The 26,228-nt window shown below is 41.0% G+C and overlaps 1 protein-coding gene across 2 annotated transcripts in view; it reads right to left on the reverse strand.

The window, feature by feature from the left end:
• ACAD9 (acyl-CoA dehydrogenase family member 9) overlaps nt 1-26,228 on the reverse strand; it is a 67,518-nt gene that overhangs the window by 20,932 nt on the left and 20,358 nt on the right. For both annotated transcript variants that reach the window (XM_003409955.4, XM_023547865.2), the window contains 3 exons: nt 3,570-3,671; nt 1,606-1,712; nt 356-456 (listed from right to left, as the gene is read on the reverse strand). In XM_003409955.4, the coding sequence (XP_003410003.2) occupies nt 356-456; nt 1,606-1,712; nt 3,570-3,671 (310 nt within the window). The remainder of the gene's footprint in view (nt 1-355; nt 457-1,605; nt 1,713-3,569; nt 3,672-26,228) is intronic.

Consider the following 26,228-nt stretch of genomic DNA (forward strand, 5'->3'; position numbering starts at 1 on the left):
TTCCTAATCTGTAAAACAGAGACAATACTGCCCACCCTACATACTCTGAAAGTTACTTTGAACCCTGAGTGTATTATCATATGCCAAGGTATGTTGCAAACTCAAAAAATTTTTATTTAATAGGTGCTGTCAGGTACACAATCTCATTTGTAAGTCTCACTGGGACAGAGAAATAAGGTAAAGATAGAGACAATGAAGAGAATTGTCAAGAAAAGCTGTTGAGCTGATTCTTTGGGAGGTTCCAGAGAGAAAAAATAAAAGCCACCTATTTAACAAAACAATAGCCCCTTGTCCCAGGGAACCTTAAAAAGTGCAAAGGCTGTTTTTATGTGACATTTACAGCCAAGGGCCAGACCTGGTTGGCTCTGTAAGGCAGAAGGCTGCAATGTGCTCTCCCGATGCCAATTTTGGCAAGTATTTCCTCTTCTGTTCCTCATTGCCTGTTATGATGATCCCCTAAACAAAACATACACAGACCAAATTCAGCTGTGGGGAGACAAGAGAATGTGAAATGTGCTTGCAAAACATTTCCCCTTCGGAAAAAAAATATTTACATCAAGTCAGAGGAAACACTATGGGCTCAGAGCTGGCAGCCTCAGTTAAGAACAGGGAAGTGGTAGGGAGCACAGACAGCCAGACTGCTAAGGAGACCACACGAGAGGGCATACACCAGGGCAGGGTGGGCTTCGAGGATTAGCAGAGCACTGGAGTCAGAGAGAGCAGGATTTTCACTATAGCTCCTCCATTTCCTGGCTGTGTGGCCTTGGGCAAGGAATGGCCCTTTTCTGAGCCTCCATCTCAAAATCTATAAACTGGGGAGAATCCTACTTATGGAAGAGTGGTCTGGATGATAAAATGAGAATACAGGAGAGTACCAGAACCCATACCTAGCATGAAGAAGGTGTTCAATCATTGTCAGGACTTTCCCACCCCCTTCCCAGCCAGCACCCAGTGGATGGTCCACTCTTTTCACAAAATGACCGCATCCAGTATATGCATTCTCTGGGATGAGGAGGCTGAGCATGTTGCTCATTCAGCTATCACTGATGTCTACACTGAGCAGAAATAATATGAGTAACGGGTATGTCATAAAGAGCCAGGAGACCTCAAACAAGCCACTTACCCCCCTGCCCTAGAATGCTCCAAGCCCAGTGGGATGAAGAGGACATGTGCATGAACAGCAGGGAGACTGCCCCCAGGCCCCTGAGTGACTTGAGAGCTGAAAGGGAAGGCCTATTTTTAGGCCAAGCTGAAGGAAGTCTCCAGGAAGGCAGTGGCACCTGACCTAGACCGTGAATGATGGATGGGTCAAATGGGATGGGAGGAGGAGGTTTCAAAGAAGGACCAGTATGATCAAAGGGTCACTGCTCTGTGGGCAAGTAGAAGCCGTGTGAGCAGGGCCTGAGGGTCGTCTGGGGTGGCTGGAGAGATGGTGTGCACAAGTGAGGAGTCAGAAGGCTACAGGGAGAATGCCAAGAGGAAGGTGGACTCTCCTCCAGGGCACTGTGATAACAAGCTCAATCAGTTCCTTGTAAAAGTGAGCAAGCCTCCTGCTCAACTGAAGACATTCAGAAGGCAACAAACAGGAACCCCCAGACACTTGACCTTGAGGCCTATAGACTGGTGTGCCGCCAGAGTCACAGTAATAGATGCGTCCAGGGCAATGATTTCCCCTAACCGTGCATACATGGTGCTGGAGAGGCCCAAGCCACCTAGGAGAAGAAACAGAGCAGTTTTAATTATAGTCCAACCCCAAATCTCTCCCACAAGGCAAACAGCTTAACTATTTTTCTGTGATTATAATCTCAGCACACTGCTAAGGAAAAAAAAAAAAAAAATACAGAAAGGTACAAAGAAAACAAAAATCACCCATAATAATCTTATCACTCAGAAACAGCACTTTTGTGTATATCCTTTCATATTTTTTTTAGGTATGTAAGCATATATGAACATATTTTATTATAAAAAATATCTATACACACACTAAACCACTTATGCTATGAATACCTTCTATCACAGATATATTTCTTTTAAACAGAATAGCTACATTATACAATATCCCACTCCCCAGTATCTAGTGTACCCCAGGACAGGGTTTCACAGCCTTGGCATGACTGACATTTTAGACCAGATAATTCTCTGTTGTGGGGCTGTCCTATGCATTGCAGCATGTTCAGCGCATTCCTCGCCTCTACCCACTAGGTGTTAGTAGCACAGCCCCACGCCTGGTTGTGACAACCAAAAATGTCTCCAGACACTGCCAAATGCCTAACCCCGCCCCCTGCCATGGAGGGCAAAATTGCCCCCAGCTGGGAATCACCAGTCTAGAAGTAAGATGACAAAAGATTAGGAGAAAACAAACAAAACTCTACTGTACTTGAGTGTTTTCCGTTTAATATCCACAATCCTTCCAGAGGTGACTAGGTGGCCCAACGCCCATTTTACAACTGACAAATTGAGGTCTAGGGTCATGCAGCCAGCAAGTAGCAGAGCTGGGCCCTGAACTCAGGGCTTTGGGTACTGCTCCTGGAGCTGCGCCACTGCCCAACTCCAGAGGGCGCCATTTGCACAGAAAACAGAGCGCAGGTGTCCCCTGCAGCTGTCTCCCCTAAACTCTATGACCTTTAACTGAACAAACTTAGAGGCAGTTGCAGCAAAGGCTTGGAGGACAGGAAAGAGTCTCAGAGACGGGTGCAGGGTGAAAGCTGCAGAACCCAGGGCCACACTTTTATGACAAAAGGGTCTGAGAGTGAAAATAAAGGATGTATGTGTGTTTCTGTGTGTGTGCATGACTGTATTCTGGACCTCAAAAACATTTTTTACCTCCTCCCCAACTTCTTGCCTGTGACCCTAGTCCCCACAGAACTTCAATGATCAGCTCTAAATTAAACAAAGAGAGACAAGCTGCAGTCACTGGCCAAATCTAATGAGGCAGGATTAAAGTAGGATCCTGTGGAGAAAGGTAAGGCCTTTTACCTGGGGCCTTAAAGAATTGAAAAATAGTCAAAAGGACAAAGGACCCTGCTTGAAGGGGGTCAAACCCCCTGAAGCCGGCCGCTCCACAGCAGCTCCTCATGAAACTGGGGTGAGAAGCCAGGCCTGGTGGGCTGTGAAGGGCTGAGTGAGCCCTTACCATAATGTTCTCCCTCCAACAGAAAGTGCTAGTTGCTTCAGGAGCAATTCTCTGCCTAAGCGATCCAAAGGCTTTAAAGTGGAGAAGACAATGAAATCAGCCAATGCGGCTTTGAGGTCAGTCGCAGCCCCTTCACCATCCGCAGGAACCAGAGAGCATAAACCCCCTGCAGGGGGAAGTCCTCGTCCACTGCAGATGAAGCAAGCGCAGGGCTCAACAGCTCTTCTGCCCAGCGGGTCATCTGCTCCATCCACAGACATCAGTCAGCCATCCCGTCTTTAGCCCACAACTAACATTTTTATTAATTTTGGCAGTTTTCCAGCTAGACCTGACATACTGCATTCAAAAGCTACCTTTCCCACACATAACCCTGTTCTGGACAAACAGGGTGCTTTCTTAAGAGCCAAATCAGTTGGGTGTTGCTTTCCATACTTACCATATTCTTCTGGGACCTGCATTCCAAAAAGCCCCAGGCTCTTCAATTTCTCTAAAGTTTCTTCGGGGATTTTTCCTTCCCGGTCAATTTTTTGAGAGTCCACTGTCAAGAGGAAATACATTTATCAAGCAAAATATAAACTATGTTTATAGAAATACAAGTAAACACAACAGAGCATAAAACTAAAAACCCACTGCCGTCAAGTTGATTCCGACTCATAGCGACCCTATACGACAGAGTAGAACTGTCCCACAGAGTTTCCAAGGAGCAGCTGGCGGATTCGAACTGCTGACCTCTTGGTTAGCAGCCATAGCACTTAACCACTACACTACCAGGGTTTCCGAATAGACTACAGAGTGTACAATGCCAGTATCGGAACCTTTTCAAAACTGGAAATTGTCTGGTCATAGTTTTTCAACATATGTTCAATTTTACTTAATTAGCTGGGAAAGAACTATATTTCTAAAATTACCTTGCCAGGTAATGTTCTGTTTTTTGATCTGGGTGCAAGTCACATGAATGTATTCATTTTGTCAAACTGCAGCAAACATTCATGAGATGCAAATATTTCTTTAGGCATACTAAACTTGAAATTTAAAAAATTACCAGTACCTTCTACAATATTAGAGATTAAGTACTGTTCTCCTGGTACTGCTCTAAAACTAGGCTACATAAGCACACTCCAGGCAATATCTGGGCCAAAATCTGCGTAGCTTTCAGAAGTTATGTCTCTTCTCACCCTAGTCCACAGGTTCTGGGGACAATTTAATCTAAAACCAATATGCACATTCATTAGAGCAAAACTTTACAATTGCTAGCAGTAGGCTTACAACTATACCCTTTTGTATGAATCAAGTTAATTAAAGTACCTTTTAAATTGCTAACAAATTTAACTTCATTACTATTTTAAATTTTTAAAAAATCACCACAACCTACTCATATGAATCTTCTATTACATGGCTCACTAACTTTACTGACCTATATAACTGCACATATTTAAAGTAGGTAATTTGTTGAGTTCTGAGGTATGTGTTCACCTGTGAAGCCATTACCACAATCAAGATAAAAAACATTTCCATTACAAACACAAGTTTCCTTTTTAAATCTTTGTAAATCAATCCTTCCCTCCACCTCCATCCCCAGGCAACTACTAAATCTGCTTCTTGTCACTATAGTCTTCTTGAGAATTTTATATAAATGGAACCACACAGCATATTTTGATAAAATGAGTTCCTTCATGTGGCCGTTTGCCTTGGTTCTTTGGAAAAACAGCTCGAGGGATTTTCCCCCTAAATCCTGAGGAGTTACTTTTGCCCTAGCTTTCTATTCCAGAGGGTTTGTACTTTTGCCAGGTTGGTTGATATTTCCTGGGTGAGCTGTCAACAATTTGGTTTGATATTGTTTGTCTGGTCCTGAGCTACAGCCTGCCCTGTGATCGGTATGCACCTTGCAGGGACTGGTCAACAGAGTATGCGAATGAGGTGAGTTATAGCCCAGCCATCCTACCATGCAAATGAAGTATCTGCGGCCTACCGAGAAAGGATTAGGCAGTTTTGTGGCCTCGATGGGAGGAGCCGTGCCTGGAAATTGACAAGGAGTTGTGTATTTAAGCAGCCAACCCCACAGATGTTTGGAGACAGAAAGAAGCAAGAAGGGAAGCTGCAGGACAGAAGCAGAAGGAAGAAAGAAGAGAGAAGAAGCAGAGAGAGAGAGAGAAGGCAAGGAATCTCCTAAAAGAGCTGTAACACAAATCAAGGGTTGTAACATTGAAGACAGTGAGAGGTCCAGAAGGGGCCCAGCAGTAGAGCTGGCAGCGACAGGCCTAAAAGGTGCCCTGAGGCAGAGTCAGTGGTAACAGGCTGCAGGGCCAAGAGGATGCCTGTCCTCATGGGGCTGAGAGGAGGCCTGTCCTGAGAGAAAGAGACCTACATGGCTGAGGGAAGCTGGCAAAGCTGTTCCGCACTGAAGTAGAGAGACTTTGCGTGCATGCTTCCTGATCCTGATCTTGAGTTGTAGCCTGTTGATCCTGATCCCAAGTTGTACCTTGTTCCTTAATAGAACAATTAATTTTAAGTATGGTCTATGAGTTCTGTGTGGCCACTGCAATGAGTTCATGAATCCAGAAGAGAAGTAGAGGGTGCCGTGGAGGGGGGATGGCTGGTGTCAGAATTGGTAAAAGGTTGGAGAATGGAAGTATGTCTGACCTCTACCTCAAAGGGTCACCTTGGGCTGATCTTGGTTCTCATTATCCCCCTGAAGTTGAACACACATCGAATATACTAATGATACCACTACTCCTCCCGCCATTTTACATATTTATTTTCTTTTTGGTCTGGCTTCTTTCTCCTGGCTTAATGTGACTGAAATTTGTTCATGGTGTTGCATGTATAAATAGTTCATTACTTTTTATTGCTCAATATTCCACTGTACAGATATGTCAAAATCATGTACCTTCTCACCCCAATAAACATTTGAGTAGTTATGAATTTTTTGCTGTTAGAAATAAAGCTTCTGTGAACATTCGTTCTTATTCTAGTCTTTGTGTGGATGTACATTTTCAGTTCTCTTGGGTCTTAGGTGGATGTACATTTTCAGTTCTCTTGGGTCTTAGTTAGGAGTGGAATGATTGGGCTGTACGGTAGGTTAAGCACCTTTTAAGAAACCAGGATTAGGGGAGTCTTCTGCTTTCTGCCAAGATGAAGTAACAAGACTAGATTTAACGTCCTACCTTAAAAATTTTTTAAAAACTAGAAAAATGTATGAAACATAGTTTACAAACACTGGATAACAGACAGAACAGGAAAATGATCCCCGGGGTTGGGGGGGGAGGGAATGAGATGAGCCCTACGGTTGTCCCAACTTACTGCCCAAAGCATTTCTAAACTTAGGGCAGGAAGGGAAACCCAGATAGGGCCCAGCAGAGTAAGGGGAGGCCAAGGCAACTGGAGTCCACAGGGCACAGCACCAAAGAGGAGAGCGCTACAGACAGCTAGCCCTGAAGAAGGTGTACCATGTTTTTAGCACAGTACCTGTCAGTGCATGTATGTGGGAAAACTACCCAAGGCCAGGGAAAGAACCACCCAAAAAGAGCAGACAGAAGAATTCCTGAAGCTCACAAAGGCCCTGACTAGTTAGCATTTACAGCAGGCAGAGTGGAAAGCTTCACAATACACAGGGCACTGGGTACAGTACTCAGAAGGGTACTATGTCAGTAAAAAAAGTGGAGCAAAACTTAACCCTAGACTATGCATTCTCAACAGGGGCAATATCACCCTAAAGGAGCAAGGAACTGGTTGGGGGCGAGGGGCAGGATGTTACTCTTTTTATGTAGAAAGCACAGATATACATACAACAAACAGATATACAATATATCTGTGGTATTAAAATTTCTTAAGGGGGAGGTGATTAGGGAAAAAAAGATGTCTAAAAAGGGTCCTGAAAGGGGACGTAGGGGTGGATAATAAACAAAGGTTGAGAAACACTGTCCTAGACTAAAGGTGCTCTGCTCTTGTCTTAATGACTTGGTTAAGGTGATGTCTGCCAGGATTCTCCACATAAAATTATTTTCCCCTTTGTGATTCATAAATATTATGGGGAGCTACTATGAGACTATGTAAGCACCCTGTCTGTCCTCAAACTTTCACCCACTGACTTTAGCATCCATTGGTAAAACCTGCCTACAACAATTTTTACTATAGTATTTGCTTAATGGTAATTTTGTATTTCTACAATTCCTTCCTCATTTATTAAGTGGAAGAAAAATTCACTTTAAATATAAAAACACAAATGGGTCAAAGTAAGAGGATGGAGAAAAATATACCATGCTAACACTAATCAAAAGAAAGCTGGAATGGTAATGTTAATATTAGAGAAAGTAGATTTCTGAGCAAAGGCTATTAACCAGGGATAAGGAGATCAATTCATCATAAGGACATAAAAATCCTGATAAGGATTTATTTAGGCACTTAATACCAGAACGCTGGAAGTACTCACTGGTCTATGCCAAGACATTTGGAAGACAGCTACCTGGCCAATCGACTGGAAAAGCTATGTATTTGTGCCCATTCCAAAGAAAGGTGATCCAACAGAATGCAGAAATTATCAAATAATATCATTAATATCACACACAAGTTAAATTTTACTGAAGATAATTCAAAAACAGTTGCAGCAGTACATCAACAGGGAACTGCCAAAAACTCAAGCCAGATTCAGAAGAGGATATAGAATGAGGGATATCATTGTTGATGTCAGATAGATCTTCGCTGAAAGCAGAGAATACCAGAAAGATGTTTACCTGTGTTTTATTGACAATGCAAAGGCATTCAACGGCGTGGATCATAATAAATTATGGATAACACTGTGAAGAATGGGAATTTCAGAACATTTAACTTGTGCTCATGAGGAACCTGTACACAGACCAAGAGGCAGTTGTTCGAGCAGAACAAGGGGATACTGTGTGGTTTAAAGTCAGGAAAGGTGTGTGTCAAGGTTGTATCCTTTCACCTTTATTCAGTCTGTCTGCTGAGCAAATAATCCAAGAAGCTGGACTATATGAAGAATAACGTGACATCAGGATTGGAAGAAGACTCATTAACAACCTACAATATGCAGATGACACAACTTTGCTTGCTGAAAATGAAGAGAACTTGAAGGACTTACTAATGAAGATCAAAACCTACAGCCTTCAATATGGATTACATCTCAACAGGGAAAAAAAAAATTCTTACAACTGGACCAATAAGAAACATCTTGATAAACAGAGCAAATGCCCATGGAAGCAGCAGTCAAGAAATCAAATGCTGTATTGCATCGGACAACTCTGCTGCACATGACCTCTTTAAAGTCTTGAAAAGCAAAGATGTCACTTTGAGGACTAAGGTGTGTCTGACCTAAGCAACTGGCATTTTCAATTGCCTCATACGCATAAAAAAGCTGGATGATGACTAAGGAAAACTGAAGAATTGATGCCTTTGAATTACAATGTTGGCGAAGAATGCTGAATATACCATGGATTCCCAGAAGAATGAACAAGTCAGTCCTGGAAGAATTACAGCCTGAGTGCTCCTTGGAAGTGAAGATGGTGAGACTTTGTCTCATGTACTTTGGACATGTTATCAGGAGGGACCAGTCCCTGGAGAAAGGACATCTTGCTTGATAAAGCAGAGTCAGCAAAAAAAAGGAAGACTCTCAATGTGATGGATTGATGGGCTCAAGCATAGGACTGTGAGGATGGCGCAGGACCAGTTAGCATTTTGTTCTGTTGTATATACGGTTGCTATGAGTTGGAACTGTCTCAGTGGCACCCAACAACAACAATAACAAACTTCAAAATACATAAAGAAATAAACTAATTGAAATGAAAAGAAAAATAGGTAAATACACATTTATAGTTGGAGATTTCAACACCTCTCTCAGTAATTGCTAGAACAATTAGGAAATTATAAAGGATACAGAAGACCCGAACAACACCATCAACCAACTAGTCTTAATTGACTTTTTAATAATTTATTTTATTTTTTGTTGTTGTTGAGAATATACACAGCAAAAACATACACCAATTCAAGTTTCGACATGTACAATTCGGTGACACTGATTACATTCTTCAAGTTGTGAAACCATTCTCACCCTCCTTTCCTGGGTTGCTCTTCCCCCGTTAATGCAAACTCACTGGCCCCTAAGGTTCCTATCTAATCTTTAGCGTTGCTATTGTCATTCTGATCCCATATAGCTAGATCTTAAAAGAGCATAATGGTCGATGCAGACATTCTTTAGTAGTTAGGCTAAACTATCGTTTGGTTTTAAGAAGACTTAAGGGTATGTACCCTAGGGAATCTAACAGAAGTGACACAAACAGACATATGCACGACTGTGTTCACTGCTGCACTATTCACAATAGCAAAAAGGTGGAAACAACCTAAATGCCCATCACTAGATGAATGGATAAGTAAAACGTGATACACACATACAATGGAATACTACTCAGCGATGAAGGAAAATGAGTTCCCAAAACATCTTGGAACAGAGATGAACCTGGAAGACATTATATTGAGCAAAATAAGTCAACATAAAAAAATGAGTATTTTATGTTCTCACTTTTATGAAATGACATGAACAGGTAAACTCAGAGAAGCTAATGTTTACTAGTGGTTACTAGGGATTGGGGGGAGAGAGGAATTCACTCTCTAGATAGTAGACAGTTGTTATTTTTGCTGATAGGAACAGTAACACCGAATGAGGGAGAAGTATACATAAAAAATAGGGCTTGTTGGTAATTGCTATGGCATACATAATTTTGAAACAAACAAAAAATACAGGTGTGGGTATATATCTATATAGGCATAAATACTGCTGCAGCAGTATATTAACAGGGAACTGCCAGAAATTCGGGCCGGTTTCAGAAGAAAATGTGGAACCAGGGATATCATTCTGATGTCAGATGGATCCTGGGTGAAAGCAGAGAATACCAGAAGGATGTTTACCTGTGTTTTATTGACTATGCAAAGGTATTAAGCTGTGTGGATCATAACAAATTATGCATAACATTGCGATGAATGGGAATTCCAGAACACTTGTGCTCATGAGGAACCTGTACATAGATCAAGAGCAGTTGTTCGGACAGAACAAGGTGATACTGAGTGGTTTAAAGTTGGGAAAGGTGTGTGTCAGGGTTGTATCCTTTCACCATACCTATTCAATCTGTATGCTGAGCAAATAATCCAAGAAGCTGGACTATATGAAGAAGAACGGGGCGTCAGGATTGGAGGAAGACTCATTAACAACCTGCATTATGCAGATGACATAACCTTGCCTGCTGAAAGTGAAGAGGACTTGAAGCACTTACTGAGGAAGATCAAAGACCACAGCCTTCAGTATGGATTACACCTCAACATAAGGAAAAACAAATCCTCACAACTGGACCAATAAGTGACATCATGATAAACGCAGAAAAGACTGAAGTTGTCAAGGATTTCATTTTACTTGGATTCACAATCAACACCCATGGAAGCAGCAGTCAAGAAATCAAAAGATGCACTGCATTGGGCAAATCTGCTGCAAAGGACCTCTTTAAAGTGTTGAAAAGCAAAGACGTCACCTTGAAGACTAAGGTGTTTTAACCCAAACCATGATATTTTCAATCGCACCATACGCATGTGAAAGCTGGACAGTGAATAAGAAGACCGAAGAATTGGCACCTTTAAATTGTGGTGTTGGCAAAGAATACTGAATATACCATGGACTGCCAAAAGAACAAACAAATCTGTTCCGGAAGAAGTACAACCAGAATGCTCCTTAGAAGCAAGAATGGCGACACCGCGTCTTACATACTTTGGACAAGTTGCCAGGATGGATCAGTCCCTGGAGAAGGACATCATGCTTGGTAAAGTACAGGGTCAGTGGAAAAAAGAATTGACACAGTGGCTTCAACAATGGGCTCAAGCATAACAACGATTGTGAGCTTGGCGCAGGATCGGGCAATGTTTTGTTCTGTGGTACACAGGGTTGCTATGAGTTGGAACTGACTCAACGGCACCTAACAACAACAGGCATCTATGTGTCTAAGTATGTATGAATGTGTGTATACAGGTGTACGCATACGTATATGCATCTATGTGACTATATGCACATAAATATTCATATATACAATAAAGCACATAGGGGCACAGTTATGGATACTTCCTAGACATAACCAAATACCTCACAGAATTGGTTTTCGAGGTTTGAAGGATTAAGGCCACAGTCTTTTGAGACTTCTCAGTCAATTGGTATAATGTAATTCATAAAGATATGTTCTACATCCTAGTTTGGTGAATAGTGTCTCGGGTCTTAAAAGCTTGAGAACGGCCATCTAAGACACAGCATTGGTCTCTACTCGTCCAGAGCAAAAGACAAAGAAGGAAATCAAAGACTCAAAGAAGAAACTAGTCTACAGGGCAAACAGTCTACATGAACTATGGGCTCATCTACGCCGAGACCAGAAGAACTAGACGGTGCCTGGCTATTACTACTGGCCATTCTGATCAGGGTCACAACAGTTGGACCTTGAAAGAACAGGAGAAAAATATGGAAGAGAACCTCAAATTCCTTAAAAAAAAAAACAAACGAACAAAACCAGACTTACTGGACTGGTTGAGACTGGAGGACTCTCTGAAGACTATTGCCCTGAGATACTCTTCAAACCTTGAACCAAAACCCCTGAGATTACCTTGTAGCTAAATAACGGACTGCCTTAGAAAATAGTGAATGTTACCTGTAAGTCCTGTGCTCCTTTAAAAAAAAATCACCTATATGAGACCAAACAGTCAACAATCACTTTAAAACAAAGATAAGAATGTAAGTAGGCAGGGAACCTAGACTAATGGAAATGAAACAACTGGAAGGGAAGTAATAAGAATGGCTCATGGAGGCTGACAGTAGACTATTAAGGCCTACATAAAGTAGTGTCACTTGCGGCTTCAGCTGTTTCAGACATGGTATCAACAGTGCAGAAAATACAGCAGGCTAAATGAGAATGGTACTCAGTGACTGATCTTGCAAATGCCTTTTTCTCCATATCAATCTCAGAACAGAGCCAGCTGCAGTTTTCATTCATGTGGGAAGGATCTCAACTTACTTTCACTACATTGCCACAGAGATACCTGAATTCACCAGCTTACTGTCATAGTTTGGTTAGAAGAGACTTAAGACTTTGTGCAAATGTCAAGTGTAATGATTCATTACATTGACGATATTCTGTTAACATCAAACAGGCGAGAGCTGATCTGAATACAGTAGTGGCCCACATGATCAACAGAAGCTGGTTAATAAATCCTGCAAAAATCCAGGGCCCTGCCCAAACGCTGAAATTCTTGGGAATAACCTGGGCAGGAGCCACCTGTGACATTCTGCATGCAACTAAGAGTAAGTTGTTGTCACTACCTACCCAAGACTAAGCAGGAGATCCAATGTTTGGTTGGTTTATCTGGACTTTGGTGAATGCATATTCCACATCTTAGACTATTGCTGGCCCCCATCCATAAAACCATTCAGAAGAAAAATGCATCTGAATGGAGGCCAGGGCAACAGCAGGCTATGCCTCAATTACAAAAAGCAATTTTACTTTTCCTGCCATTAGGCCCTTATGATCCACATTCATACATGATTTTGGAGGTGTTTGTCACATGCGCCTATGTAGACTGGAGCTTACGGCAAAAACCTGAGCATTCTGCCTTATGGCGGCCACTGGGATTCTGGACTAGGAAGTTTCCAGATGCTGCAGCATGATACATGCCATTTGAAAGGCAGTTACTTGCCTGCTATTGGGTACTGACCGAGGCTGTCTCAAAGACAGAAGGACATAAAATCATCACGAGACCTGAAATACCTATAATGTCTTGGGTGATGTCAGAGGAACACTCTGATGAGGAAGGAAGTGCTCAAAACAGTTCCATAATAAAATGGGAATGGTTCACATAAAGAACAAGCTACTGGAGGAATGCAGGGAGGCATCCACAGTACCTATGATCAGGTAGCCCCTTTTCCCATAGGTCCTACTCTGGAACCACCTGAGAAGCTGCCAGGGCCCACTGCCACGCGGATAATTTTCCGCTGACCAGGAGAAGGCTCCTTGGTTCACAGATGGCAGTTTCAGGGTACACGGACAACATGTGACATGGAAAGCTGTTGCATTAAGACCAGCAGATGGAAAGACTCTGAAAGAAGGTAAGAACAGGTCTACTCAATGGGCTGAACTGCATGCTGTCTTCCTAGCCGTGATAGAAGAATTGCGCAATGGTGAAACGCCCTTATGTTTGGATTTTTACTGGTTCACGGGCAGTGGCCAATGGCCTGGCTATATGGTCAGGCAAATGAGTGATGGAAAATTAGACTATTAAGAGGACACCCATGTAGGGCATGAACCTATGGAAAGCACTCTCGGAACTCAGAGGGAGCATCAGAGTAGGACATGTCGATACCCATCAGAAAAACTCTCTTCCTGGACCAGAAGGCAACTGGAATCAGCAAGTGCACAGATGGCCTGAATCTAGACACATCTCCCTTGCACCCTCTGAGGCACAAAATGCCAGTAAGGACTGCTTTGTCTGTTAGCAAGAAAGAGAGAGGTTGCAGATGGCTTTGGGGCAGATTCCCCCGAGGGAAGGCACTGCACATAGCTGGCAGGTTGATTATATCAGACCAATGACACTGGTGGCACCAGGTAGCTACAAATGGGTCCTCACAGAATAGATTCCTACTCTGGACCGGGCTTTGGATATCCCGTGACAGATGCAAATGCCAAAAATACCATTAAAGGATTGGAAAAAAAGATACTGTGCCAATTTGGGCCACCGAGTTATATTTCATTAAATGAGGGAACAACTTTACAGGCCATGGGGTACAGAAATGGGCCAAGAAACATCATATTAAATGGACACTCTCAGAGTAATGGTTTGATGGAGAACTGTAATGGGCAATTGAAACATCTGTTATCTAAAACAGGGGAAGATAAAGTATGAAGGGCTGGTTCACATGCCTTTATGAGTGTGTGTTCACACTCTCAACATGAGGGGGACAAAGGAAGGATCACCACTGGACACATTACAATGCATCTCTGGGGGGTCTGGAGAAGAAGGGGTGGGAACGGATGCTGGTGCCACTGTACAGTTCTTCTCCACAACACCTAAAATTGCTTTTTTCCTGCTGGGTGCTGTGGTTTCAGAACCAGGGATGCAGCTGCGAGTGCTGGAAGCAGTGTGATCCTTAAGCAAGAGACTATAACTATACCCCTGGACATGTATGCAAGAATTCCCAAGGGCCTGATGGGATAGATTATACCTTCCCCCATCTGGCAAAACTGGGATTGACAATGAATACTGCCATATTGCCTAGTAGGTGAGATAGCCCACTAGTGTTGTATCTATTTAACCCTACCCAACAATGGAAGTGGACTGAGGAGGAAACACCTGCTAGACTGGTCTTTCTACCAGCAAGCTAGACTAGCACAGCAGCTGAACCTAATGTACCTTCCCAAGGCAGAAAGGTTTCGATAAAAATAAATGAGAAACGGAAGGAAGGCGAAATAACAGCTGAAGGTAAAGGAATGAATAAATGGGTTATGACGCAGAGGAAACCTAACATTATGCTGACAACTCAAGAGAGACTCAGAGCAAGGGAATAATAATCTCAGTCGAATTTTCTCAGAGGCCAGAGAGGGTGAAGATGATATGACTTGTGAAGAACCTGACCAGATCAAATGGAAACAGCAGACCTGAATGGTTGGCACCGGAGTAAACTATCCTTTGGACTCTGCCTTATTGAAGGACTTATCGTTAATGACTGTTTTGGACTGGTAAAATGATTGTGGGGGGAAGTTATCCACCAAATATGAAAAAACCATACATAAAAAAGCCAGAGGGTAGCCTGCGGTGTGATGAATTATTTAGTATGCCCTTTCTCACCATGGTCTTGTAACTGCCACCCAGGTGACTGGGGTGGGGCTGTGCAAATAAGATAAATTGTGGCCCACCAAGGGGATTGGTCAGTTTTGCCTTAAAAAACAGCCAATTCCAGAATAGAAAGAAGAACCCACCCCCACCAAGGCAGCAGGAGAGACTAGCAGGAGACAGCATAGTGGGCTTCCTGACCCATGGGGTGAGAGAGCTGAGTGCCTATGGGCAGGGACTGAGGACCAGGGAGAAGCCTATGCCTGACCTACGAATTTGGGACTTGCCAGCCTCCACAGCCATGTGAGCCATTTCCTTTATACAGTTCATGAGTTCTGGAGACATTGCCTTGAATCAGGGAACCCAAAGACGGGAGGGAGTGTGCTGAGGGGAGAGGGATTAGTTGACGTTAAGAGATGATAGAGTGGTGCAGCAGCTTGGAAAAGCTGGACATTTGGGACACCTTTAACTTCTGCCTCATAGGAACCAGCTTTGTGCTGATCCTCATAATGGAAATTATTCATTTAGTAACCATTAAGGAAATGCAAATTAAAACCACAATATCATTCCACATCTCAGAATTGCTAAAATAAAAAATAAGGACAACACCAAATGCTGGTAGAAAGGGTGGAGAATTTGGATCACTCATACACTGTTGGTGGAAATGTAAAGTGGTATAGCCACTTGGAAAACAGTTTGGCAGTTTCTTAAAAAACTAAACATGTAACTACCATTGTTGTTGTTGGTTGCCATCCAGTCAATTCTGATTCATAGCGACTCCATGTGTGCACAGTAGAACTGGTCTATAGGGTTTTCAACGATGTGTGCTTTCAGAAGCCGTTCACCACGCCTGTCTTCCAAGGTACCTCTGAGTGGGTTCAAACAGCCAACCTTTCCGCTAGTAGTAGAGCATTTAACTATTTGTGCCATCCAGGAACTCTAGCAATTGCACTCCCGGGTATTTATTCCAGAGAAATGCAGACTTACATTCACACAAAAACTTGTACATAAACATACATAGCAGTTTTACCTGTAAGAGGCCCCAAACTGGAAACAATGCAAATATCCTTCAATACGTGAATGGTTACAAAAACTGCAGTACATTCACACCATGGAATATTATTCAGGAATAAGAAGGAACATCTCACGGGACATCTAGCTCAATTGGCATAACGTAGTTTATAAAGAAAATGTTCTACATCCTACTTCGGTGAGTAGCGTGTGGGGTCTTAAAAGCTTGTCAGTGGCCATCTAAGATATCCACTGGTCCCACCCCATCTGCAGCAAGAGAAAGTGAAGAAAACCAAAGACACAGAAGAGAGATTAGTCCAAAGGACTAGCGGACCAGGACTACCACAGCCTCCACCAGACTGAGTCCAGCACAACTAGATGGTACCTGGCCACCACTAACAACTGCTCTGACAGGGATCACAATAAAGGATCCCTGAAAGGCAGAAGAACAATGTAGAAAAACTTTTAACTCACAAAAAAAAAGACGAGACTTACTGGTCTGACAGAGTCTGGAGTAACCCCAAGAATATGGCCCCTGGACACCCTTTTAACTCAGTACTGAAGTCACTCCTGAGGTTCACCCTTCAGCCAAAGATTAGGCCCATAAAGCAAAACAACTAAATGGGCATACCAAGAGGCAAGGACGAGAAGGCAGGAGGGGACAGGAAAGCTGGTAATGAGGAACCCAAGGTTGAAAAGGGGAGAGTGTTGACATGTCACAGGCAACAAATGTCAAAAAACAATATGTGCATTAATTGTTTAATGAGAAACTAATTTGCTCTGTAAGCCTTCATCTAAAAAAAAATTGTTTTTTTCTTCATCTAAAGTACAGCTAAATAAAAAAAAGAAATAAAAAGGAAAACTATTGATACATGCAACAACTTGTATGGCAAATTAATTATGCTAAGTGAAAAAAGCCAATTCCAAAAGGTTATATACTGTATGATTCCATTAAGATAACATTCTTGAAATGACAAAATTATAGAGATGGAGAACAGATTAGTATTTGCTATGGGTTACGGACTGAGATAGAAGATGAGAGGTGGCTGTGGCTATAAAAGGGTGGCATGAGGAATCCCTCTGACGTGACTGTTCTGTATCTTGACTATGGTGGTAGTCATATAAATCTACACATATGATAAAACTACATAAGTACACAGCACACACTCACACACTCATGAATCACTACACGTACAACTGGTGAAATCTGAAGGAGGTCAAGTGTATTGTATCAATATCAATTTCCTGGCTGAGATATTTTACAAGGTTTGAAGTACTTGTCTGCTAACTGAAAGGTCAGCAGTTTGGACACACCAGCCACTCCGCAGAAGAAAGATGTGGCAGTCGGTTTCCGTAAAGATTACTGCCTTGGAAACACTATGGGGCAGTTCTACTCTGTCTTATAGCATCGCTCTGAGTCAGAATCAACTTGATGTCATTACTGAATGTTATTTCCTCTAATGAGAACAACCCTGTAGTTGGGCCAAGAAATCCACAGGGAAAAACCTACACTTTCTGGAAGTTCAACTAAAACTGATCTTCAACAAAAAAACTATGATACGATGAGTGCCTTTTTTTTTTTTTTTTTAACGTTGTCTGTATTTTCTAAATCTTCTTTAAAAAGTGCGAATTTATTTTATTAATGAAACAAAATGTAGATTGTAAAGAAAAATTCAGAAGTAGAAAAAAGTATATTCAGAAAAAAGTAGAATTTCACATCATCGTAAAAATAATTTTTTAAAAATTACTTCTATATACTAGCAACAATCAGAAACTTAAATTTGAGAAATAAAATACTATTTACGACACCAAAAGATTTTAAATACAAACCATCAAAAAACTTTTGACAAAAATTGTTCAAGGTCTGTATGCTGAAAGCTACATACAAACACTGCTGAGAGAAATTAAAGAGGACCTAAACAAATGGAGAGATACAACATCACCATGGATCAGAAGAGTCAACATTGTTATCATCTCAATTCTCTCCCAAACTGATCTATAAATTAACTGTAATCCTAATCATAAACCCAGTAGAATCTTTTTTTTTTTTTCTTTTTGTAGGAACTGAAATGCTAATTCTAAAATTTATAGGGAAATGCAAAGGACCTGAAGAGTCAAAACAACTTTGGAAAAGAACAAAGTTGGAAGACTAACACTACCTGATTTCAAGCCTTATTACAAAAGCTCCTTAAACAAGACAACGTAGTATTTGCATAAAGGCAGACAAATGGATCAATGGAACAGAATAGAGAGTTCAGAAATAAACCCCACACATAAAAGGTCAATTGATGTTTTACAAAGGCGCCAAGTCAATTCAACAGGAAAAGGACAATCTTTTCAACAAATGTTGCTCAAACAATTGAACAGCCACATACAAAGAAAATCTTCAAACTTTACCTCATACCATATACAAAATTTAATTTTGTATAACTACCATATAACCAGCAATTCCACTCCTAGGTATACATAAAACCAAAAGATCTGAAAGCAGAGACTCAAACAGAAGACCCGTACACCAGTGTCCACTGCCGCACTATTCACAATCGCCAAAAGATGGAAACAATCTAAATGCCCATTGACAGATGAATGGATAAACAAAACGTGATACATACATATAACGGACTATTACCTAGCTAGTAGGAGAAATGAAGTCTTGATACATGCTACAGTACGGAGGGAGCTTGAAGACATTATGCGAAGTCGAATAAGTCAATCACAAAAGGACAACGATTGCATAAAAGACAAGAAGAGGCAAATGTATAGAGACCAAAGGTCATTCCTGGTTACCAGGGATGGGGGAGGGCAGGTTAATGGTGACAGACAAACAGCACTGAGTAAGGGTGGGCTGCACAGCTGATTATTGCAGTTGCTGTCAATAAGCTGTGTGACAGACTTACAACAAGGAAAAAAAACAGTAGCGGCTGATTTGGTTCCTTGGTTTCAAGGTTTAGGGTCATGGTTTCATGCGATATCCCAGTTAATTGGCCTAATAATGTGTTTAGTGCTTTTGTTCTACCTGCTAGTTCGTTGTGTACTGCCTAGGGTCTTAAAAGCTTGCAAGTGGTCATCCATGACACAATAATTGGTTTCTATTCGCCAGGAGCAACAGAGGAAGGAGAGTCAAGAACAGGAGGAGGATATGGAATGTGCGGTTAATAGCTTCCATGAAAAACCACCTCCTTTGCTATGAGACCAGAAAAACTGGATGGTGCCTGGCTACCATTATTGAACATTTTTAATCAAAGATTCTGTAGAAGAATCCTGATCAAAAGGAGAAAATGCAGAACAGTATTTCGAATTCTCATGGGAGCCAGACTTTCTGGAACCATGGAGGCTGGAACTCCTGAAACTACTGTGCTGAGACTATCTTTACACTTTAAACCAAAAATATCCTGAAATCCTCTTAAAACCAAGCAACAGTTTAGCTTAACTGGTGAAGAACGTCTGCCTTGCACATTATGCACTTTCGAGATCTATCTATGTGGGATCAAAATGACAACAGCAACCCAAAAGATTAGATAGGAAATTTGGGGGCAGTGATTTTAGGCTAATGTGAAAGAAGTCACAAAAGATGGGTGAGAATGGTTGCACAACTCAAAGAATGTAACCAATGTCATTGAATTATACATGTAGAAACTGTTGAACAGGTGTACATTTTGCTGTGTATATTCTCAACAATCACAACAAAATAAATAAAATTAAAAAAAATTAATTAGGGAGGCGGGGCCAAGACGGGGGAATAGACAGATGCTTCCAGCGGACCCTCTTACAACAAAGACCCGAAAAAAAAAAACAAGTGAAACGAGTATATTTATGACAAGCTAGGAGCCCTGAACATCAAAGGCAAAGTTAGAAAACGGACTGAGCAGCAGGGGGTGGAAGAGACGGTTCAGAAAAGGAGAGGAGTTACTGGACCTGAATCGCTGGGAACCCTCAGGCAACATTTCCAGGAGCAGCTGCGGTGGGCAGATACTAGCATTCGGCTGCAGTTTCTGCATGGAGAAGTGGCCAGCCACACAGCCTACTCACACCTCTGGAACCAGAGAAGAACGGCACTCTCGGCAAAAGCTATGTACTTGTGTATATTTTACCATGCCCCCCACCCCAAGACGGCTTCAGTGGCTGTTCGTTTCCCTAGGCCTGAGATAGGCCCTGTTGAGTGCCTAGAGCTATCCTCCCCGCCCCAAAACGGCTTCAGCCGCTGTTCGTTTCCCTAGGCCTGAGATAGGCCCTGCTGAGTGCCTAGAGCCATCCTCCGGGCCCTGGAGAAGGGGTAAATTCACAATTGGGGGAAAAGATAATTTTCCAGCTCCACTAACCTGGGGAGCTCAGGACAGAAGCGGCTCCTGTCCAGGCATAAATGGTCCGTGGACTTTGAATACCTTCCCCCACCCCCTGCATGGACCTGTGTGGGCCTATTTCAGGAGAATAGGCCCTTGTTGGCAGACTGCAACTGTTTTAGCTGTGTGGTGGAGAGGTGGGTGTTTGATGTTTGACACCACTTTGCCTATTAAACAGGGTCCTCACCTACCCACATCAGGGGCCTAAGGGCTGGTGGCTCCACTCAGGTCACCCAGCCACCCGCAACTGGGGTCCAAGGATAACTGGTACCTCCCAGTCATTACAACCAAAAACATTGAGTGCCCATGGTCCGTCTGCAGAACCCACCCAACTGTACGCTCTAGGGAAGAGGGACACACCTTCCTCAGAGACACTTGGGGGATGATTTTCAGCCCCCTGCCTTTTTCAGAGGGTGACCCCTGCTACAACCAGATACCAGTACCTACACCAATCACCCCTCCCCCTCTAAGACTGTAGAACAGAGCCTGTACCACACACTTGATGATCAGCTACCTGGACACCTGAGCTGAATTCATACAAGAAAACTGAATGGACTCCTAGACTGATATACCTGGTAACAGCTCTAGCCATCTGGGGACAGGACATCAGAGCTCCAAAGGTGAAAATAACCAAGCCAGCTCACTCAAGCAACTCATTTGGGCTTATCAAAACAAAACAAAGCAAGAAGCTACGACACAGTAGACAAACATAAAATAAACTAATACAATAACTTACAGATGGCTCGGAGACAACAGTCAATATCAAGTCATATAAAGAAACAGACCATGATCGCCTCAACAAGCTCTCAAATCAAAGAATCAAGGGATCTTCTAGATGAAAGTGCCTTCCTGGAATTACCGGAGGCAGAGTACAAAAGATTAATACACAGAACCCTTCAAGACATCAGGAAGGAAATCAGGCAATACACAGAACAAGCCAAGGAACACACAGATAAAGCAGTTAAGAATTAAAAAAGTTATTCAGGAACATAATGAAAAATTATATAAGTTGGAAAAATCCATAGACAGGCAGCGATCAGAAATTCAGAAGATTAACAATAAAATTACAGAATTAGACAACTCAATAGAAAGTCAGAGGAGCAGAACTGAGCAAATGGGAGGCAGAATTTGTGAACCTGAAGATAAAGCATTTGGCACCAAAATATTTGAAGAAAAATCAGACAAAAGAATTCAAAAAAATGAAGAATGCTTAAGAATCATGTGGGACTCTATCAAGAGAAATAACCTATGAGTGATTGGAATACCAGAACAGGAAGGGATAACAGAAAATACAGGGAGAACTGTTGAAGATTTGTTGGCAGAAAACTTCCCTGATATCATGAAAGATGAGATGATATCTATCCAAGATGCTCACTGAACTCCACATAAGGTAGATTTTAAAATGAAGACATATTATAATCAAACTTGCCAAAACCAAAGATAAAGACAGAATTTTAAGAGCACTGAGGGATAAACGAAAAGTCACCTACAAAGGAGAGTCAACAAGAATAAGCTCAGACTACTCGGCAGAAACCATGCAGCAAGAAGGCAATGCAATGACTTATATAAAGCACCAATGGAAAAAAACTGCCAACCAAGAATCATATATCCAGCAAAACTGTCTCTCAAATGTGAAGGTGAAATTAGGACATTTCCAGATAAACAGAAGTTTATGGAATCTGTAAAAAACCAAACCAAAACTACAAGAAATACTAAAGGGAGGTCTTTGGTTAAAAAATCAATATCATCAGGTATCAACCCAAGACTAGAACACAGGACAGAGCAATCAGATGTCAACCCAGATAGGGAAATCACAAAAATAAATCAAGATAAAAAAAAGCTCAAAACAGGGAAACAGCAATGTCATTATATAAGACAACATTAAAACAATAAAGAGGGACTAAGAAATTCACATAGAGAAGAAGACAAGGTGATCTAAAGGAATAAAAGTTAGCTTTGGATTTAGAAAAATAGGGGTAAATATTAAGGTAACCACAAAGGAGATGAACTATCCTACACACCAAAATAAAATACAAGAAAAAATAGAGACTCAGCAGAAGAAAAATCAACAACAACTAATATGAGGAAAAGACAATATATAAACTACTCAGCACAAAAAATTAAGTGGGAAAAAGAAACTGTCAACAACACGCAAAAAAACACATCAAAACAAGAGCACTAAATTCATACTATCCATAATTATGGTGAATGTAAATGGACTAAATGCACCAATAAAGAGACAGAGTGGCAGAATGTATTACAAAACATGATCCATCTATATGCTGCCTACAAGAGACATACCTTAGACTTAGAGACACAAACAAACTAAAACTCCAAGGATGGAAAAAAAAAATGTCAACCAAACAACAATCAAAAAAGAACAGGAGCGACAATATTAATTTATCACAAAATAGACATTAAAGTTAAATCCATCATAAAGGGTAAGGATGGACACTATATAATGATTAAAGGGACAATATACCAGGAGGATATAACCATGTTAAATGTTTATGCACCCAATGACAGGGCTGCAAGATACATAAAACAAACTCTACCAGCATTGAAAAGTGAGATAGACAGCTCCACAATAATAGTAGGAGACTTCAACATACCACTTTCGGTGAAGGACAGGACATCAAGAAAGAAGCTCAATAAAGAAACAGAAGATCTAAATGCCAAAATCAACCAACGTGACCTCACAGACATATACAGAACACTCCACCCAACAGCACCCAAGTATACTTTCTTTTCCAACGCACATGTAACATTCTTAGAATAGACCACATATTAGGTCATAAGCAAGCCTTAGCAGAATCTAAAACATCGAAATATTACAAAGCATCTTCTCTAACCATAAGGCCATAAAAGTAGAAATCAATAACAGAATAAGCAGGGAAAAGAAATCAAACACTTGGAAACCGAACAATACCCTGCTCAAAAACTACCGGGTCATAAAAGACATTAAGGATGGAGTGAAGAAATTCATACAATCCAATGACCATGAAAACGCTTCCTATCAGAACCTTTGGGACACAGCGAAAGCAGCGCTCAGAGGTCAATTTATATCAATAAATGCACACATACAAAAAGAAGAAAGGTCCAAAATCAAAGAGTTATCCCTACAACTTGAACAAATAGAAAGAGGACAACAAAAGAAACCCTCAGGCACCAGAAGAAAGCAAATTATAAAAATTAGAGCAGAACTAAATGAAACAGAAAACAGAAAAACAATTGAAAGAATTAATAAGACCAAAAGCTGTTCTTTGAAAAAATTAACAAAATTGATAAACCATTGGCCACACTGACAAAAGAAAAACAGGACAGAAAGCAAATAACTCAAATAAGAAATGAGATGGACGATATTACAACAGACCCAACTGAAATTAAAAGAATCATATCAGATTACTTTAAAAAATTGTACTCTAACAAATGTGAAAACCTAGGAGAAACGGATGAATTCCTAGAAACGTACTACCTACCCAAACTTACACAAACAGAGGTAGAACCACTAAATAGACCCATAGCAAAAGAAGAGATTGAAAAGGTAATCAAAAAACTCCTAACAAAAAAAAGCCCTGGCCCAGACGGCTTCACTGCAGAGTTCTACCAAACTTTCAGAAAAGAGTTAACACCACTACTACTAAAGGTATTTCAGAGCATAGAAAAGGACAGAACACTCCCAAACTCATTCTATGGAGCCAGCATATCCCTGATACCAAAACCAGGTAAAGACACCACAAAAGAAGAAAATTACAGACCTATATCCCTCATGAACTTAGATGCAAAAATCCTCAACCAAATTCTAACCAATAGAATTCAACAACATATCTAAACAATAAATCACCATGCCCAAGTGGGATTTATACCAAGTATGCAGGGATGGTTCAACATTAGAAAAACAATCCATCATATAAATAAAACAAGAATCACATGACTTTATCAATTGATGCAGAAAAGGCATTTGACAAAGTTCAACACCCATTCATGATAAAAACTCTCAGCAGAACAGGAATAGAAGGAAAATCCCTCAACATAATAAAGGGCATTTATACAAAGCCAACAGCCAACATCATCCTAAATGGAGTCTGAAAGCATTCCCCTTGAGATCGGAACCAGACAAGGATGCCCTTTATCACCACTCTTATTCAACATTGTGCTGGAGGTCCTAGCCACAGCAATTAGGCTAGATAAAGAAATAAAGGGCATCCAGATTGGCAAGGAAGAAGTAAAAGTATCTCTATTTGCAGATGACAGGATCTTATACACAGAAAACCCTAAGGAATCCTCAAGAAAACTACTGAAACTAATAGTTCAGCAGAGTATCAGGATATAAGATAAACATACAAAAATCAGTTGGATTCTTCTACACCAACAAAAAAGAACATCGAAGAGGAAATCATCAAATGAATACTATTTACAGTAGCCCCGAAGAAGATAAAATATTTAGGAATAAATCTTACCAGAGATACAAAAGACTTATACAAAGAAAACTACAAAACACTTCTGCAAGAAACCAAAAGAGACCTACACAAGTGGAAAAACATACCTTGCTCATGGATAGGAAGACTTAACATTGTAAGAATGTCTATTCTACTAAAAGCAATCTATAGATTTAATGCAATTCCTATCCAAATTCCAACGGCATTCTTTAATAAGATGTAAAAACAAATCACCAACTTCATATGGAAGGGAAAGAGGCCCCGGATAAGTAATGCATTACTGAAAAAGAAGAACAAAGTGGGAGGCCTCACTCTACCTGATTTTAGAGCCTATTATACTGCCACAGTAGTCAAAACAGCCTGGTGCTGGTACAACAACAACAGATACATAGACCAATGGAACAGAACTCAGAATCCAGACATAAATCCATCCACATTTGAGCAGCTGATATTTGACAAAGTTAAATGGGGAAAAGAGTCTTTTTAACAAATGGTACTGGTATAACTGGATATCCATCTGCAAAAAATGAAACAAGACCCATACCTCACACCACGCACAAAAACGAACTCAAAATGGATCAAAGACTTAAATATAAAGTCTAAAATGATAAAGATCATGGAAGAAAAAATAAGGACGTTAGGAGCCCTAATACACAACATAAACACTATACAAAACATTACTAACAATGAAGAAGAAAAACTAGATAACTGGGAACTCCTAAAAAACAAACACCTATGCTCATCCAAAGACTTCACCAAAAGAGTAAAAAGACTACCTACAGGCTGGGAAAAAGTTTTTAGCTATGACATTTCCGATCAGCACCTGATCTCTAAAATCTACATGATGCTGCAAAAACTTAACTACAAAAAGACAAATAGCCCAATTTAAAAAAGGGCAAAAGATATGAACAGACAATTCACTAAAGAAGACATTCAAGTAGCTAACAGATCCATGATGAAATGCTCACGATCATTAGCCATTAGCAAAATGCAATTCAAAACTACAATGAGATTCCATCTCACTTCAACAAGGCTGGAATTAATCCAAAAAACACAAAATAATAAATGTTGGAGAAACTGTGCAGAGACTGGAACACTTATACACTGCTGGTGGGAATGTAAAATGGTACAACCGCTTTGGAAATCAATTTGTGCTTCCTTAAATAGCTAGAAATAGAACTACCATACGATCCAGCAATCCCACTCCTTGGAATATATCCTAGAGAAATAAGAGCCTTTACACGAACAGATATATGCACACCCATGTTCACTGCAGCACTGTTTACAATAGCAAAAAGACAGAAGCAACCAAGGTGCCCATCAACTGATGAATGGATAAATAAATTATGGTATATTCACACAATGGAATACTACGCATCGATAAAGAACAGTGATGAATCTGTGAAACATTTCATAACATGGAGGAATCTGGAAGGCATTATGCTGAGT

This window comes from Loxodonta africana, chromosome 22, assembly GCF_030014295.1.
Source record: "Loxodonta africana isolate mLoxAfr1 chromosome 22, mLoxAfr1.hap2, whole genome shotgun sequence".
Lineage (NCBI taxonomy): Eukaryota > Metazoa > Chordata > Mammalia > Proboscidea > Elephantidae > Loxodonta > Loxodonta africana.